Source organism: Acinonyx jubatus, chromosome X, assembly GCF_027475565.1.
Source record: "Acinonyx jubatus isolate Ajub_Pintada_27869175 chromosome X, VMU_Ajub_asm_v1.0, whole genome shotgun sequence".
Lineage (NCBI taxonomy): Eukaryota > Metazoa > Chordata > Mammalia > Carnivora > Felidae > Acinonyx > Acinonyx jubatus.
In genome coordinates this window covers 27,595,240-27,609,954 of record NC_069389.1, presented here as the reverse complement: position 1 = coordinate 27,609,954, position 14,715 = coordinate 27,595,240, and the positions used below count along the sequence as shown (strand labels likewise).

At 38.4% G+C, this 14,715-nt stretch overlaps 1 protein-coding gene across 16 annotated transcripts in view; it reads left to right on the top strand.

Moving 5' to 3' along the window:
• DMD (dystrophin) overlaps positions 1 to 14,715 on the top strand; it is a 2,092,562-nt gene that overhangs the window by 727,191 nt on the left and 1,350,656 nt on the right. For all 16 annotated transcript variants that reach the window (XM_053201917.1, XM_053201921.1, XM_053201923.1 and 13 more), the window contains one exon: positions 1,636 to 1,811. In XM_053201917.1, the coding sequence (XP_053057892.1) occupies positions 1,636 to 1,811 (176 nt within the window). The remainder of the gene's footprint in view (positions 1 to 1,635; positions 1,812 to 14,715) is intronic.

Genomic DNA, 14,715 nt, shown 5'->3' with positions numbered 1-14,715 from the left:
CATTTTGTATTTATTAAAGGTAAACTTAATTTGATTATGTAATGATCATTTTGTGTTGAGTGCAGGTAGGTTTGAGGTTATATTTTAAGCATTTCTTGACAGCTGTGTTTTCTGCCTCCATTTTGGTGTAACTTGTCAACGGACTGTATAAGTATTGTTTGAGGCTCAATGATGGATTCTAAATCATGAATCCATGGAGATCTTAAAGAAGATAAAACCAGTGCTTGACACATGCGTAAACTCAGTATTTCTTAATGTCCTTTAAAACAAACAAACAAACAAACAAAAAAAACAAAAAAACAAAACAAAAAAAAACTAGCCTACCGAAATGGAAGTCTCTAAGTCCTTGACATATGGAAGGACAGCATTTCTAAAATGTATTTGTCAAAACCAATTTTTACACAAGACATTGTGACAAAAAATTTCATTACATCACTGACAATTGCCTCTTTGGAACCTGCAATAAGAAGATCCTGAGGCTTCCCTGATTTCCTCCCATTGAAGGAATCAGTCATGTGTGAGGTAGGGAGGTTATCCCAGACCCTTTCCATACCTCTTGGCATGGTCAGGAAAATTAGTCAAACTGATTTGAGCTCAGTCAGATTCCTAGCTCTGTGCACGTCAAGTACCTATAAATGGGTCTAATGAAGGCCTCTTTTGGTCTCCCTGTACATTGATCTTCCAAATGATTTAGATTACTAGAAGAGTAATAATGATTAACATCTCAACAGGTAACTATTCAGTTCTAATCACAGGAGGACTGTGTGAGAGGGAGTTGGTGGTTAGGGAAGGAAGGGAGAGTGTCTCCCCCATTGCACAGCTCATCTGGTATTGCCCATTTACTGAGGTGATGGCTTCTCATCAGTTGGATCACAAACCATATTATTCCAAACAGTGGTGATCTCCACTTAATAGATGGTTTTTTAAAAGTCTAAACACAAAGTTAGTGTGCTTCTAAACCAAGAAGTATCTTTAATGCTAACGGTGGAAACTCAAATATTTTAAGTTACTAATTAAACAAGGGTAGTATGCTTTTTAGCTTAAATATGCTTTTGGACTAGTAGGTACTTTATGTTAACCTTTTTTTTTTTTGTAGTCTTAAAGGGTATTTCACTTATTTGATTAAAAAGTCATTTATTGTCAAGTTCAAATAATTTTGTCTAAAAAGGTATGGATGATAACTAATTAGTATATATGATAACTAAATATGCATTCACCATACTAATAAGCATCTGCGGTATGCTAAGGCAATGAAGTTGGTGCTGGTCTACCTTATAAAATTTATATTAATGTGGTAAGCTCTTTAAACAGTACGTTTAATTAACTGTCAGAGTGAAACCCTACATTTTTCTCCTTTGCCCGCCCCCCCCTTTATTTCCCATAGCTTGACCAATCAATTGAAGAGACGCTAAGTTTACTTCTGGTTTTGAGATTACTTCCCTTTGTGATTTAACTCAACATAAGTTAAGTCAGATAAAACAATTTGATTTGGGTTCAATATGGTGCTATTTTGATCTGAAGGTCAATTTACCAACAGGCAGGGACAGTTTCTCATTATTTCCCTTTGCTGCTCCGTGCAGTCTTTACTGAAGTCTTTCAAGCAATGTGTGACCTCTGTTTCAATACTTCTCCTAGATTTCACAGGCTGTCCCCACCACTCAGCCATCACTAACACAGACAACTGTAATGGAAACGGTAACTATGGTGACCACGAGGGAGCAAATTCTGGTAAAGCATGCCCAAGAGGAACTGCCACCACCACCTCCCCAAAAGAAGAGGCAGATTATTGTGGATTCCGAAATTAGGAAAAGGTGAGAGGCTCTTACTCATGGCTTTATCCTGAAGCAAAAAGTAATTGTTAAGCAGGAAAACTCATTTATAGCTGTTGGATGGTAGTGCGTTTATTTAAACAATATTTCTAGAAGCCTCAGGTGCCTGTAATGTCAGTTAAGTTAGAAAAATTGTGAAGTGAATTTTAAAATTTGCCCCAGGAATCGGCATCCTAACAAAAGCTTAATGCTTAATGGAAATATTGTTTTCCTGGATTAAAAGAAGAAACCACGGGTGATGAACTGCCACAGACTCATTTTATCCTGAGTTTTTTCCCCCCTTATGAAGAGTCTGTTTGTTCAGTGCCTACTTTTGCATTACGTGTCTTTTCTTCCAGTAATGGAAAGTACATTTTCATGAAGAAGAAGTACACCTATAATAGACAAGATCCATTCTGCTAGTTTATGAGAACATAATGTCTCAATCTGCACATCCTAAATCAGGAGTAATTACAGAATAGATTTCCTGTTCTTTGATATTTATAAAGTCTTATCTTGAAGGTGTTAGAATTTTTAACTTGTCTTTTGGTGGATATTTGCAACTAGACATTGTAGATAAGTTAGGTATTATGTACATCCTTGGGTATATTAAAATGATGAGAATAAAATTTCCTAAATGTAGAACTACCATGAAAGTCATAAAAGGGTACAGTTTCTTTTTCTTTCCAATTATTATCATTCTAAGATTAAGAAAGAACATTAAAATCTGCCTTCTGTTTCTTAGCAGCATATGTTTAGGAATGCGTGGAACACTTGACATTAGAATTTATGTATACAAGGGTATAGAAGTATGAGAAGAAGAACACATACCTAAAAATAGCATGTCAGATGTTCTAGACAAAGGAAAAAAAAAAACACCTAGAGAAGTTACTCAAGTACATTATTTGGGACTTTCAATACTTCTCTTTTAATCCGTGGTTTGTAACCTGCTGTCATAATTCCCGCAGTGAACTGCTAGGCTTTTCTCCCTGGTTGTATCTGCGTGGCTGGGTGAATCCTCTCATCCCATGGTCAGCAAACTAAAGCCAGTTGACTAGGTCCACCTTACTTCCAGTTTTTGTATGGCTCATGAGCTAAGAATTCTTTTTATATTTTGAAATGGTTGAAAATGATCAAAAGAAGGATATTTTGTGACATGTGAAAATACTATGAAATTCAGGTGACAGTGTCCATAAATAAGGTTTTATTGAAACACAGCCACAGTCATTTATATATACATCATCTGTGGTTGCTTTAACATTACAAGGGCAGGGTTGGGTGATTACCACAGAGACTATATGGCCCACAAAGCCTAAAATATTTACTATCTGGCCTCTCACAGAAGAAGTTTGCTGACCCTCATTCCAGTTAAATGGTTCTTTGAATCTTTAAGCATTAGCATTCTATTTGGGGCAACAGCTTTCAAGGATCTACTCCTAATAGTAGCTGAAAATTTAACATTGATGGAAAAAAAAAAACATAATGGCAGAAACAAATCTGTAAAGCTTTTAATGAATCTGCATTTTATGAACCTAATACCATGGATATTAATTTCACGTCATGTGAAACATGTGTCTCCAGACAGTGCTTAGTGGAGACATGGATTTACGGATCCTTTGCGACAACTCAACAGCTCTTCACCAATTTTCTAAGCAGAGCAGTGTGGAAACCTAGTTGTCTTACCCTCCTAATGTGTTCAACATTCTACTAATACAGAAATCAGCAGAACAAGTTGATTCATGTCCGTCTCTCTCTTGGCTCCTGCCAAGTATATTCTTGGCTTCTGTTTGGTGAATGTTATTTGGTTAAAGAAAATAAGTTCTGATTGCTTTTTGTTTTCAGGAAAGTTTGGCTAGTGGTGAAATATTTTGTCTCCTAAATTCTGTTTGCATCTTATCCTCTCAGCAGTTTTTATAAGTGCCTGAAATGAGATGACCAATTGGGACCATAAAGAATATATTACTTAAATAAAAGCTAACACTTACCGATGATTTCATTGTGTGCTCAGTGCTAGATTAAATGCTTTATCTGCATAGCATGTTTATTCTTCGCGGTTACCCTACAAGATAAGTATGGCTAATATTACTATTATACACTGCTATAGAATATCTGAGCCAGGATCTCAACTGAGGTAGCGTACTACAGAAGCTAGACTGGGTAGGAATATGTTTCTTCAGTAGATAAATGATTAACGTGATCTTACGTCTTGGTTTCCCTAAATCCATCCCAGGTTATATGTTTTGTGATATCATAATTATATGTAAGACCAACTTTCACTGTCAAATATGTCCAGATATGGACAGTACAATAAGATGGATGCTTTATATAAGATTCTAGATCAATAAATTTGTACTGAACAAAGAGCAGAAACACGTGAACATTTAGGACGGTTAAATTCAATAAGTGATTGGGGTGCCTGTGTGGCTCAGTCAGTTAGGCGTCTGGCTGGCTCAGGTCATGATCTCACAGCTTTTGGGTTCAAGCCCTCTGTCGGGCTCTGTGCTGACAGCTCAGAGCCTGGAACCTGCTTCGGATTCTGTGTCTCCCTCTGTCTCTCTGCCCCTCCCCCACTCACACACACTCTCTCTCTCTCAAAAAATAAACATTTAAAAAACTTTAAAAAAAAATCAATAACTGATAAATGTCTACAGGATGACAGCTGCTTAAGAGAGTGTAATGGTTCAAGTTGCATCATACAAACATGACTGAAAATTTCATGATAGCTCGTGCCTGTCTCTTGTCCCATGTGAGAACCACTAGCACTTAACTGTCAAGACGGTAGTCTTGACAATCTTTTGAATGCTCATCTTTTAAAAATGACCTCCTTTTTCATTTTCTCTGACACACTAGTTCTGCACCTACCACTGGCTTGTTTTGTACCTTTGCCTAATTACTATTGTAGTATCTCATAAATGCATGGGTTTTGCTTTTTTGATTTCATTTGAATTGTTTCTTTATGTTGATTCAAGTCTGGCACTAAGTGAATGACCCTGAGATCTTACTTACAGCTCCATATCTGACTCTCTCCCCTAAATTTCATGTTTATATCTTTATTTTATTTTTTTTTTTATTTTTTAATGTTTATTTATTTTTGAGAGACAGGGCAATGCAACATGAGTGGGGGAGGGGGAGAGAGACACACACACCCAGAAATCCGAAATAGGCTCCAAGCTCTGAGCCGTCAGCACAGAGCCTAATGTGGGGCTCAAACTCACAGAGCTGTGAGATCATGACCTTAGTCGAAGTCGGACACTTAACCGATGGAGGCACCCAGGCCCTCTCATGTTTATGTCTTTAAAACTATGTACTTTACTTGTGCATCTAGTCAGTGTGTCAGTATTTTTTAATCAAATGCAAACCATTGTTGCCTCTGTTTATTTAACTACACCAACTTTTACATTGTGCAAATATTTTACTTCTTAAAATTTCTTGCCTCTATGTCCAAAGGAGTGACCAATATTGGGAAAAACATGGACTTTGGAACCAGAATTACTCATGGTTGAAACCTGCCTGTCTTAACTATAAGCTTATGATTCCAGGCAAATTACCTAATACCTGTGCCTCAAATTCACTCTCATCACTTTATAAAATACTGAGGATGAAGTGGAAACATTTGATATAGTGCCTGTAAGGTAGTAAGAATTCAGCGAATGCAGTAGCTGTTGTTCTTGTCATTTGGATATGGTGGACATGGAAGGGTTAGGGGTAGATGTGGTGGAGGTGATGGAGGTGGGAGAGATGGTGGTGGAGACAGTGGTGGGAGAGGTGGTGATGGTGATGAAGGCGGCAGTCGGGGTGGGAGTGGAAACGGTGATCATGTGCTATTGGTAAAAAAAAAAAATCCCATAATAAACATCATCTCAAACTTAAAGAATATAACAACAGATTACCTTCTCATCTTCCTCTTGAAAACAAAATTTACCACCTGACTTCTCCATTTCTGTCAATCTCAGCTCTCCTGTCTTGTCCCTTATTTATTATTATTGCATTATACTATTGGGCTAGTGAGCATTTCAGTTATTTCCCAATCATTCTAACTGCCAACTCCATAACCTAAGCCATATATGTCCATGCTGTGATGCTTGCCCCCTTTCTGATTAATCCACATCAAATTAATGTATCTAAAATGTGGCTTTTATGCTGACCTTCCAGACTTGAGATCGTGGTAACTCCAGTTACCCCCAAAATAAAACATAACTCACTTCTTACAATATTCAATATTATCTCCCACCACTCTTATTTCTAGCTTCCCCAGCATCTTTCCACTTCAGCCAATAAATTACATTACCTTGGATGTCTTACTGTTACCCACATCAATTTTTCTCATCACCACTTACAACAAAGGGGTCCTATTATTATCCTCCTTTATATTTTACTTAGATCCCATATATATAGTACCATGCATGCAATAGTCAACGGATATTTGTTGAAAGAGTGAATAAATACAGTGCAACTAATTGTGATGATTAACATTTTATATTCCTTGGCACTTAAGAATTTTGCCTGGTTCTTCATGGAATGGTTGTTAATAAACAAATGAACATTCTAATAAACTTTAATAATTCTATTTTTGCCCATTAAGACATTGTCATTTACTCCCAACTGTTAAAGGATTTAAGACTCGGCTTTGTACCACACTTGTTTTTTTTTGTTTTGTTTTGTTTTTAATATCTAAGATGTGTTTAGTCGATTCCTTAATAATTACACAGTTTCTACTGTTGTATTTACTGCATAAATTGTCCTCCTCACACTAAGATATACAAAAATGTTAATGATGTTGGGTCACAGGGTAATTATTTTTAACAGTAAATTATCCCTGCGGTTCAGTGATATTATTTTACATATAGGTAATTATCAGAGTATGGAACTCAGACTATGTTAAAACTAGATCTATTATCTAGTTAATTGGAATTTATTGAGGGGATTAGTTTCTAATCATGTAGTAGGTCTTTTAAAAGACGTTCATAACAGCTTTCATTTACATTTTTGCATCAACCGGGTGAAACCAACTGCAAATTGAATCTTTTTTTTAGGTAAATGCTATCTAAATAAAGATAATTTGCCCAAGTATAGTGTTAGTAAATGAGTATCTTTGACCTGAAGAGGAGTATAGAGACATTTGTAAATACCGAAATTCACCTCGTCTTTTTATCTTCTCCTGGCTGAGCAGACTTGAGTCTTCAGTTTGCTTTCTCTGACTGTTCCTTGCATGCTTACTAAATGGCAGAATAAATTGCCGGGTCAGTTACAGGCCTGCGTTAGTTAGTTAGTTAGTTAGTTAGTTAGTTAGTTAGTTAGTAAGTTAGTTAGTTAGTTAGTTTTATTTTGCAGCTTAATTGTTTTTGTTTTGTTTTGCTTTCTTTCTTTTTATGTCCATTTCCTGACATGAATTTATGTCACAGCATTGAAGGGAAGTTAGATAAGTGTTAGATAAGACCCCTTCTGCAGTTTTATAAGATCATTGCCTAAAATATTTTTGTGTTGGATATTCATTTGAACTTTGCTTCCCAAATTATAATCTGGAAGTGATAAACTAAAACAATTTAGTTTATTTCAAGACTCTAACTAGATAATTAATATGTCTAAGCTATTTTTTTTTTAATTTTCTATATGATAATTTGATCCTAAAATACTCAGGGTGTTGGTCTCAGTGATAACATTTTTGCCCCTAGGCAGGATCCAGAAAAAAATGAAACTTTGCATCTTTTATCTAAGGAGATGAGACTCTGGAGTTGTCTACAGTTACAGGTTAATTGAAATCCGGAAAGGTTAAATAACTTGCTTTCAGTTGCAAAATAAGGACTACTGCTGAGTCTCCTAATTTCTATTCCAATGTTAGAGTTGCAATGGCTTGCTTCTTTTTATGTATTGGAGTCAAATGACCTTGGTCATAGACTCAGATTTCAGTTTAGAAACTATTTTTGGTGAAGAATAGAAACCTTACACTCCATCTTCAGATATTCCAAAAGATCACCACCTACTTTAGATTCTTAAAATTATTTTGTCATATAAGTCAAGAATAACTTAATAAATATGTTTTGGAGAATATAGGAATGTGAATTCTAGAGGCAAACTAAAGGGCCAGAGAATACCTAGAGCAGTGACATTGTTTGTGCAGTGCATTAAACTGCAGCATCACTTGGGACCATATTAGAAATGCGAATTTGGAGGGGGCTGCCCCAAACTTGCTGAATCACACACTCTGCAGGTGGGCCTAGGAATCTTTTACAAGCTCCCAGGACATTCTGGTAAGCCTTAAGGTCTGAGAACCATTGCCCCCAAACAGTGCTTCTTATATATTAGCATAAATCAGAATTATCTGGAGGGCTTATGAAAAGACAGATTGCTTCTTCCTATCAGAGTTTCCGTGACTTTAGGTCTTGAGTGGTGCCTGAGAAACTTAATTTCTTTTTTTTAAGTTTATTTATTTATTTTGAGAGAGAGAGAGAGAGAGACAGACAGAGAGAAGGAGAGAGAGAATGAGTAGGAGAAGGCAGAGAGAGAAAGAGGGAGAGTCCCAAGTGGGCTCCACACTGTCAGTGCACAGCCTCACGCGGGGCTTGACCTCACAAACCATGAGATCATCACCTGAGCAGAAATCAAGAGTTGGACACTTAACTGACTCAGCCACCCTGGCGCCCTGAGAAACTTAATTGCCAACAGGTTATGTTCCCAGGTTATGCTGATGCTTCTGGTTCAGGACCCACCTTTTGGAAATCAGTGCCCTTGAGCATCATCGCAGCTGCAACCTGACTCTTGATTCTTTTTCCCAAACCAGTCTCACTGATAGGAACCATTAATTCCCAGTTAGGCTAAGTGATGCTCCTGATCCATCTTGTGACACCCCTATTGCTTTATGTTGAAATGATCTATTCATATACCTGTTTGATCCACTCGACCTAAAGCTTCACTAGGCCAGGGTCCATACCTCACTCCTTACCTGGTGTGGGGTCTTCTATATGGTACATGCCCAGTACATGTTAAGAACTGAAATGCACTATAGTGGAACTGGTCCTATGAAATAGTCTACATAGTTCTGGATATCTAACTACAGCAGGTGTATGAAAATGTGCTCTTCCAGAATGCAAGTCATACAGGGATGCCAACAGAGAGAAAGGCGAGGCCATATTCCCAGAGCCATGACATGCTGTTTTATTTGTTCCCTGAGGGAAGGAAATGGTAGTCCTATTTATTATTTATTCATCTGAAAGAAGAAGCATAGCTGCGTGCCAGGAGAAGTTGGTTTTTAATCAGAGGATCTGAACTACCTCTTTTTTCCTTACTTGTGTTTCTTTCCTTCACCCTTTCCTACACCGAGCACTGAAACTGACCGCAGCAAGGTCACCAGAGAGCTCCTTAATTGCTGACTCCAAAGGTCACTCTTCAGTTCTTGTCTTCTTGACCTTCGTGCTGTGCTTGACAGTGATGATGATTAGTCCCTTCTTGAAATTTTCCACTCCTTTGGCTTCTGGGTCATTGTTCCCTCCTGTTTCTTTTTTCCTCTCTGCTTTCTTGCTGTGGCTTCTCAGTCTCCTCGTCTTATCTCTTTAATAGTCTCCACAAGATTCAAATTTTGGTTTCATTTCCTTCTCGCAACGTGTTCTTTCCCAAGGCAGTCTCATTTATAGTCTTCTGTCTATTGGCCATCTATAGCGGATGATTTCTGAATTAATATCTCCAGCTTGACCTCCCTCCTCTTGATGTTCCTATCTATGTGATCCAAATGTTTATTGGACATTTGCACCTGGACTTCTTACAGAAGTTTCAGATGTAGTTCCACAGTATACACTGCACAATGTTAGAGAGCACCATTCACATCATCGATTCTGAGAGCAGTGCCTTGTGGCGTTATGCCGTGAACAACCTGTGCAACCATTTCCAGTGGTCCTAAAACCTGCCCCCTCAATAAAACCCTCCAAGTGTGCCCATTAGATTCTCTTTAATTTAGCCTGTCCTTCATATACAGGCTTCATCCTAATTTAGTCTCTGATCATTTTCTGCATGAAATTTGTAACTGATCCCTCTGCCTCTACATTCACCCTTCTTCCTCATATACTTCACAGCCTCCTGAGGGCCATCTTAAAATGCACCTCTAATTAGATCATTGCTCTCTGCCCATAGTCCTTGAAATGCATAGCACAAAACTTCCTTTCTGATCTTTAGCTGCCGGCCTCTCCAGCTTCACTCCCTTTTCCCCTGCCCATTTCTTTATATGCCACTGCTCCTCAAAATAGTCTGCAAGCTCTTTATTACCAGGGCACCATGAGATAAGGAGCTTGGGCTAGAATGTAAATCAATGCGTTGCTTCCTTTGTCAAGAAAGTTGTGCAATTAAAAAGAAATCAGATGGAATAGTATGCTTTGTGCCTTGGTTGATTTATACTCTGGTGACTTTTTCTTGCCACAGACTACTAACAAATAGTTCACAGATTGGCCACAAACTGCTTTACCAGTGACACTGCCCTCTCCTCAGCTTTAATCAACCACTCTCTGATCTCCAAAATGCTCTCTGATGCTTCAAGTTTCTCTTTCTTTGCACCTACTGTTATCTCTCTCTACCTAAGATTGTCTTTTCTTTACTTTGCCTTTTCCACCTCTCACATTCCTTGCTTCCCCAATGAGCTTAAGTAGATTTTCTCCCAGGCATTTCTCAGCCTTACTAACACTTCCATTAAAGTACTTGCAGAATTCTATTGTGATGATTTTGGTTTTGCATATCTGTATCTCCAGTGAACTCCTTGAGGGCATGAACCTTTTCTTTTCAACTCCTGACTTACAGCTATAACCCAGAAGTTAGCACATCACAGGTATTCACTAAATATTTATGGGATATTAAGTGGATATTTTGTCAGAGTCCTATCAGGAAAAGAGAAACAATTCTAGGTGTTTCAGAGAGAGGAAACCTAATACAGGAAATTGGCCAAGCAGGTGGTAGAAAACTGGGAAGCAACTGGGATAGGGAAGCAACCCAAAACACTAGCGTGTCTGGAGTTTGAGGAACAACGCAGGGAGAGGAGGTTACCAAAGCCCCAAAGCTGGAGCCTTCCAACAGGGGCTAACACTCTCAGGACAGCCAGGCAAGAGTTTGGATCAAAAGAGGGAGGAGCCATCTAAAGGAAACTAAAGCCACAACGGAGATGTAGCTGCTGTAGAAATACCACCAACAGTGGAATGCAAAGGCAAAACACCTTGACATCTTTCTTCCCTCTTTATGTATTCTGCCAGTGCCTTCAATTGAACAAACCTAACTGGAAGCCAGAGGACAAGCAATGGGGGGAAATGTAGGTCCCTCAGATACAGAGAGGGCAAAAGAAATGTGGTGAGTGGATCTGAGAGTAAATGGGCCTATGACTGCACAGGTTGGTTCTGACCTTGGATCTTCCACTCAGAAACTATGTGACTAAAGAAAGTCACTGAACCTCACTCAGTATCTATTTCTTCGTCTCTGAAATGGAATTTATATGAATTTTCCTGTTTGCCTTCACACTGGGAAGATTTGATTATGTGTGCCTGTCTTGTTGACTGTTGAGGTAAAAATAATACATCTTTTTCCCAGGAGAAGGCTGAATTCCCAATTACTAATTTAGAATAGTTATCCTCCCATTACTACATTTGTGTTAGAATAGAGAATATTTTTGTTCTGACATCTTCTGAGAATATTCTTATTCTTCTGTCTTCCCTGGTCAGGAGCTTGTATCTCTATAAATCAATATAAATCACGCCATCGCACACAGATAAAATTATACCTAGCTCCTGTGGACTGAATTGTGTCCCCCCGCCCCAACATTTCATGTGCTGAAGGGCTAACTCCAATTTGGTAGAATTTGGAAACGAGGTGTTTGGGAGGTGATCAAGTTTAGATGAGGTCATGAGGGTGGGGCCCTCATGATGAGATTAGCACCCTTCTAAGAAGAGACAGCAGAGAGCTTGCTCTCTTCTTCCCTGCTGTGTGATGATGCTGTGACAAGATGACTATCTACAACCCAGAAAAGTGACCATGCCAGCAGTTTGATTTTGAACTTCCGGCTTCCAGAACTCTAAGAAAATAAATTGCTGTTGTTTAGGCCACTCATTGACTGGCGTTTTATTATGTCTGCCTGTGCTAAGGCCTTGGCTTTGTAGAGCAGTGAGTTTTACTTTGTGTTTTAACCAAAGTTGATAGAAATGCTCACTAAAAGAAGTACTTGGATTGAAACAACTCATGATGCCAAGGAAACGGCAGTGGGGCAGTAAGTACACGTCAGATTTAAATGGCTTTCTGCATTGCACTAGATAGTTTCTGAACCTTGACTGGAAGTTATTTAAACTTTAAAGACCCACAACATAAAAGCATGTTGAAGTCCTTTAAACTCAGCGAGCTTTCACAGTGAGAGTATTTAAAGTTTAAATTACCTCCCATAGGGTCCAAGGCACCATCCAATGTGTGGAGGGGTGCTTTGAACACTCCTGTAGTCAGTATGAGTCCACTGTGTTTCAGGAATATAGTGACAGCAAAGTTAGCATTCTTGCTAATTTTCATATTCTTTCAACTAATATCTCATCAATTGCTATGATTTGTAAGGCACTCCAGTTGCTATACCTGGGAACTATACTTAGTCCTTCCCTCACTAAGTTTACAATCTAGTATAAGCTATGTCACGAGGAAGTACCAGTACTGTGTTAGAAAAGTTTGAAGGAAGAAAAGTTTACTTCCTGCTGGGAGTTGAACATGGAAAGCTCAGAGAAATTAGCATCTGAGTGGACATTTGAAAGACAGGGGCGTGTTGGCATCAAGGTGAGGTGGGAAAGGATAATTCAAATGCAAGCTGTCCTACAAACCTGTATACAATTGGCCTTTACACAGGGTTGTGTTTCTTTTTCCTAAAGCAGAAGTATGAGGTATTGGAAAGAGGGAAATAAGGATGAGGTTGAAAAGGTAGGTTGAGTTGGCTTGTAAAAAATGTACTCGATGCCAGACTAAGGAATGTAGACTTTAATCTGGTCATGGAGAGCCAATGAACATTTTTGAGACAGAGCAAAACAATATAGCTGCTGTGAACCACACCATTTTGACCCTCCCTGAGTGTTGGGGGACATCATCTCAACTTTATAGAGCAGGGAGAGCTTGCTTGCTAAAGAGCCAGACAGAAACTATTTTAGACCTTGAGCACCATACAGTTTCTTTTGCAAGTACTCAACTCTGCTTCTCTAGTGAAGATGCAGTCATAAACAGTATGCAAATAAATGAGTATGGCTGTGTTCCAATAAAACTTTATTTACAGAACCAAGTGGTGGGCCAAATTTGTCCCGTGGGCCATAGTTTGCCTTTTCTTGCAATAAAGGGTGCAATAGATGAGATTATTTTACCGCTGATGATTTTTATTTGTTTGTTTTATTGTCTTTGTTATAGCTTCCTTTGCAGTTTATATATATATATATATATATATATATATATATATTTTTTTTTTTTTTAATATAGTTGACATACAGTGCAGTATTCATTTCAGGTATACAGCATAGTGATTCAACTTCTCTATAAGTTATAATGTGCTCACCACAGGTATAGCTACTATCTGTCACTGTGATATGCTATTATAATATTACTGACTATATTCCTTATGTTTGTTTATTCACTTGTTTTTAGATTCCACATATGAGTGAAATCATATAATATTTGTCTTTCTCAGTCTGACTTATTGCACTTAGCCTGACACCCTCTAGGACCATCCATATGGTCACAAATGGCATGATCTCATCCTTTTCTGTGGCTGTGTAACATTCCATTGTATATATATGCCACCTGTTCCTTATCCATTTGTCTATCAGTGGACACTAATCATCAGGGAAACGCAAATCAAAAGCACAGTGAGATATTGCCTAATACCTGTCAGAATGGATAAAATACAAAAGACAAGACATAACAAGTGCTGGCAAGAATGTGGTGAAAAGGGGATGGTCATGCACTAATGGTGGGAATGTAAACTGATACAGCCACAGCGGAAAACAGTATGGAGGTTCCTCAAAAACTTAAAAACAGAACTGCTATCACCCTGTCAGTGCAGAGCCTGCTTTGGATCCTCTGTCCCTCTCTTTCTCTGCCCCTCCCCGACTTGTGCTCTCTCCCCCCCCCCAAATAAATAAAACAGAAAAAAAAATAGAAATACTATATAATCCAATAATTATGTTACTGGGTATACTTACCCAAAGAAAGCAAAAACACTAATTCGAAAAGATATCTGTACCCCTATGTTTATCGCAGCAGTATTTACAAGATACGGATGCAGTTTTTTATTCTTGTGGTTACCATAATAGTTTGTAATTTGCCAGGTTTTTTTTGTTTGTTTTCATTTTTAATTTCATTTAATTTTATTTGAGAGAGAGAGAGAGAGAGAGAGAGAGAAAGCACAAGCAGGGGAGAGAGACAGAGGGAGAAAGAGATTCTTAAATAGGCTCCATGCTCAGTGTGGTACCCAATGCGGGGCTTGGTCCTGAGACCCTGGGATCATGACCTGAGCCGAAATCACGAGCTGGATGCTCAACAGACCGAGCCCCCCAGACACCCCTAATTTACCAGTGCTTAACAAAACACTACAACAAACATGTGTCTTCTCAAAAGATAATGTGAAAAGTAGCATGGTGCTGGCTTAAACCCAGTAAGAGGCATGGAAGGCAGCGATCATAGTAGCTGACACAAATATGCCAAGGGGACAAATGAGGCACAGAAAGGTCAGGTGACTTGTTCACGCTTGCAAAATTTACAGGAAGCAGTTTAGCCAGGATTTGAACCCAGGCATCGAGCACAGGATGCTGCGTTCTTAAATTCTATGTCATGCCATCTTTTGAAATGAGAAGTTAAAGGTGATTTCATCAAATTATTTAGCTGAAATTAAAAGCTTTCCTGAGACTGTTTAAGAATTTATTGAGATGAG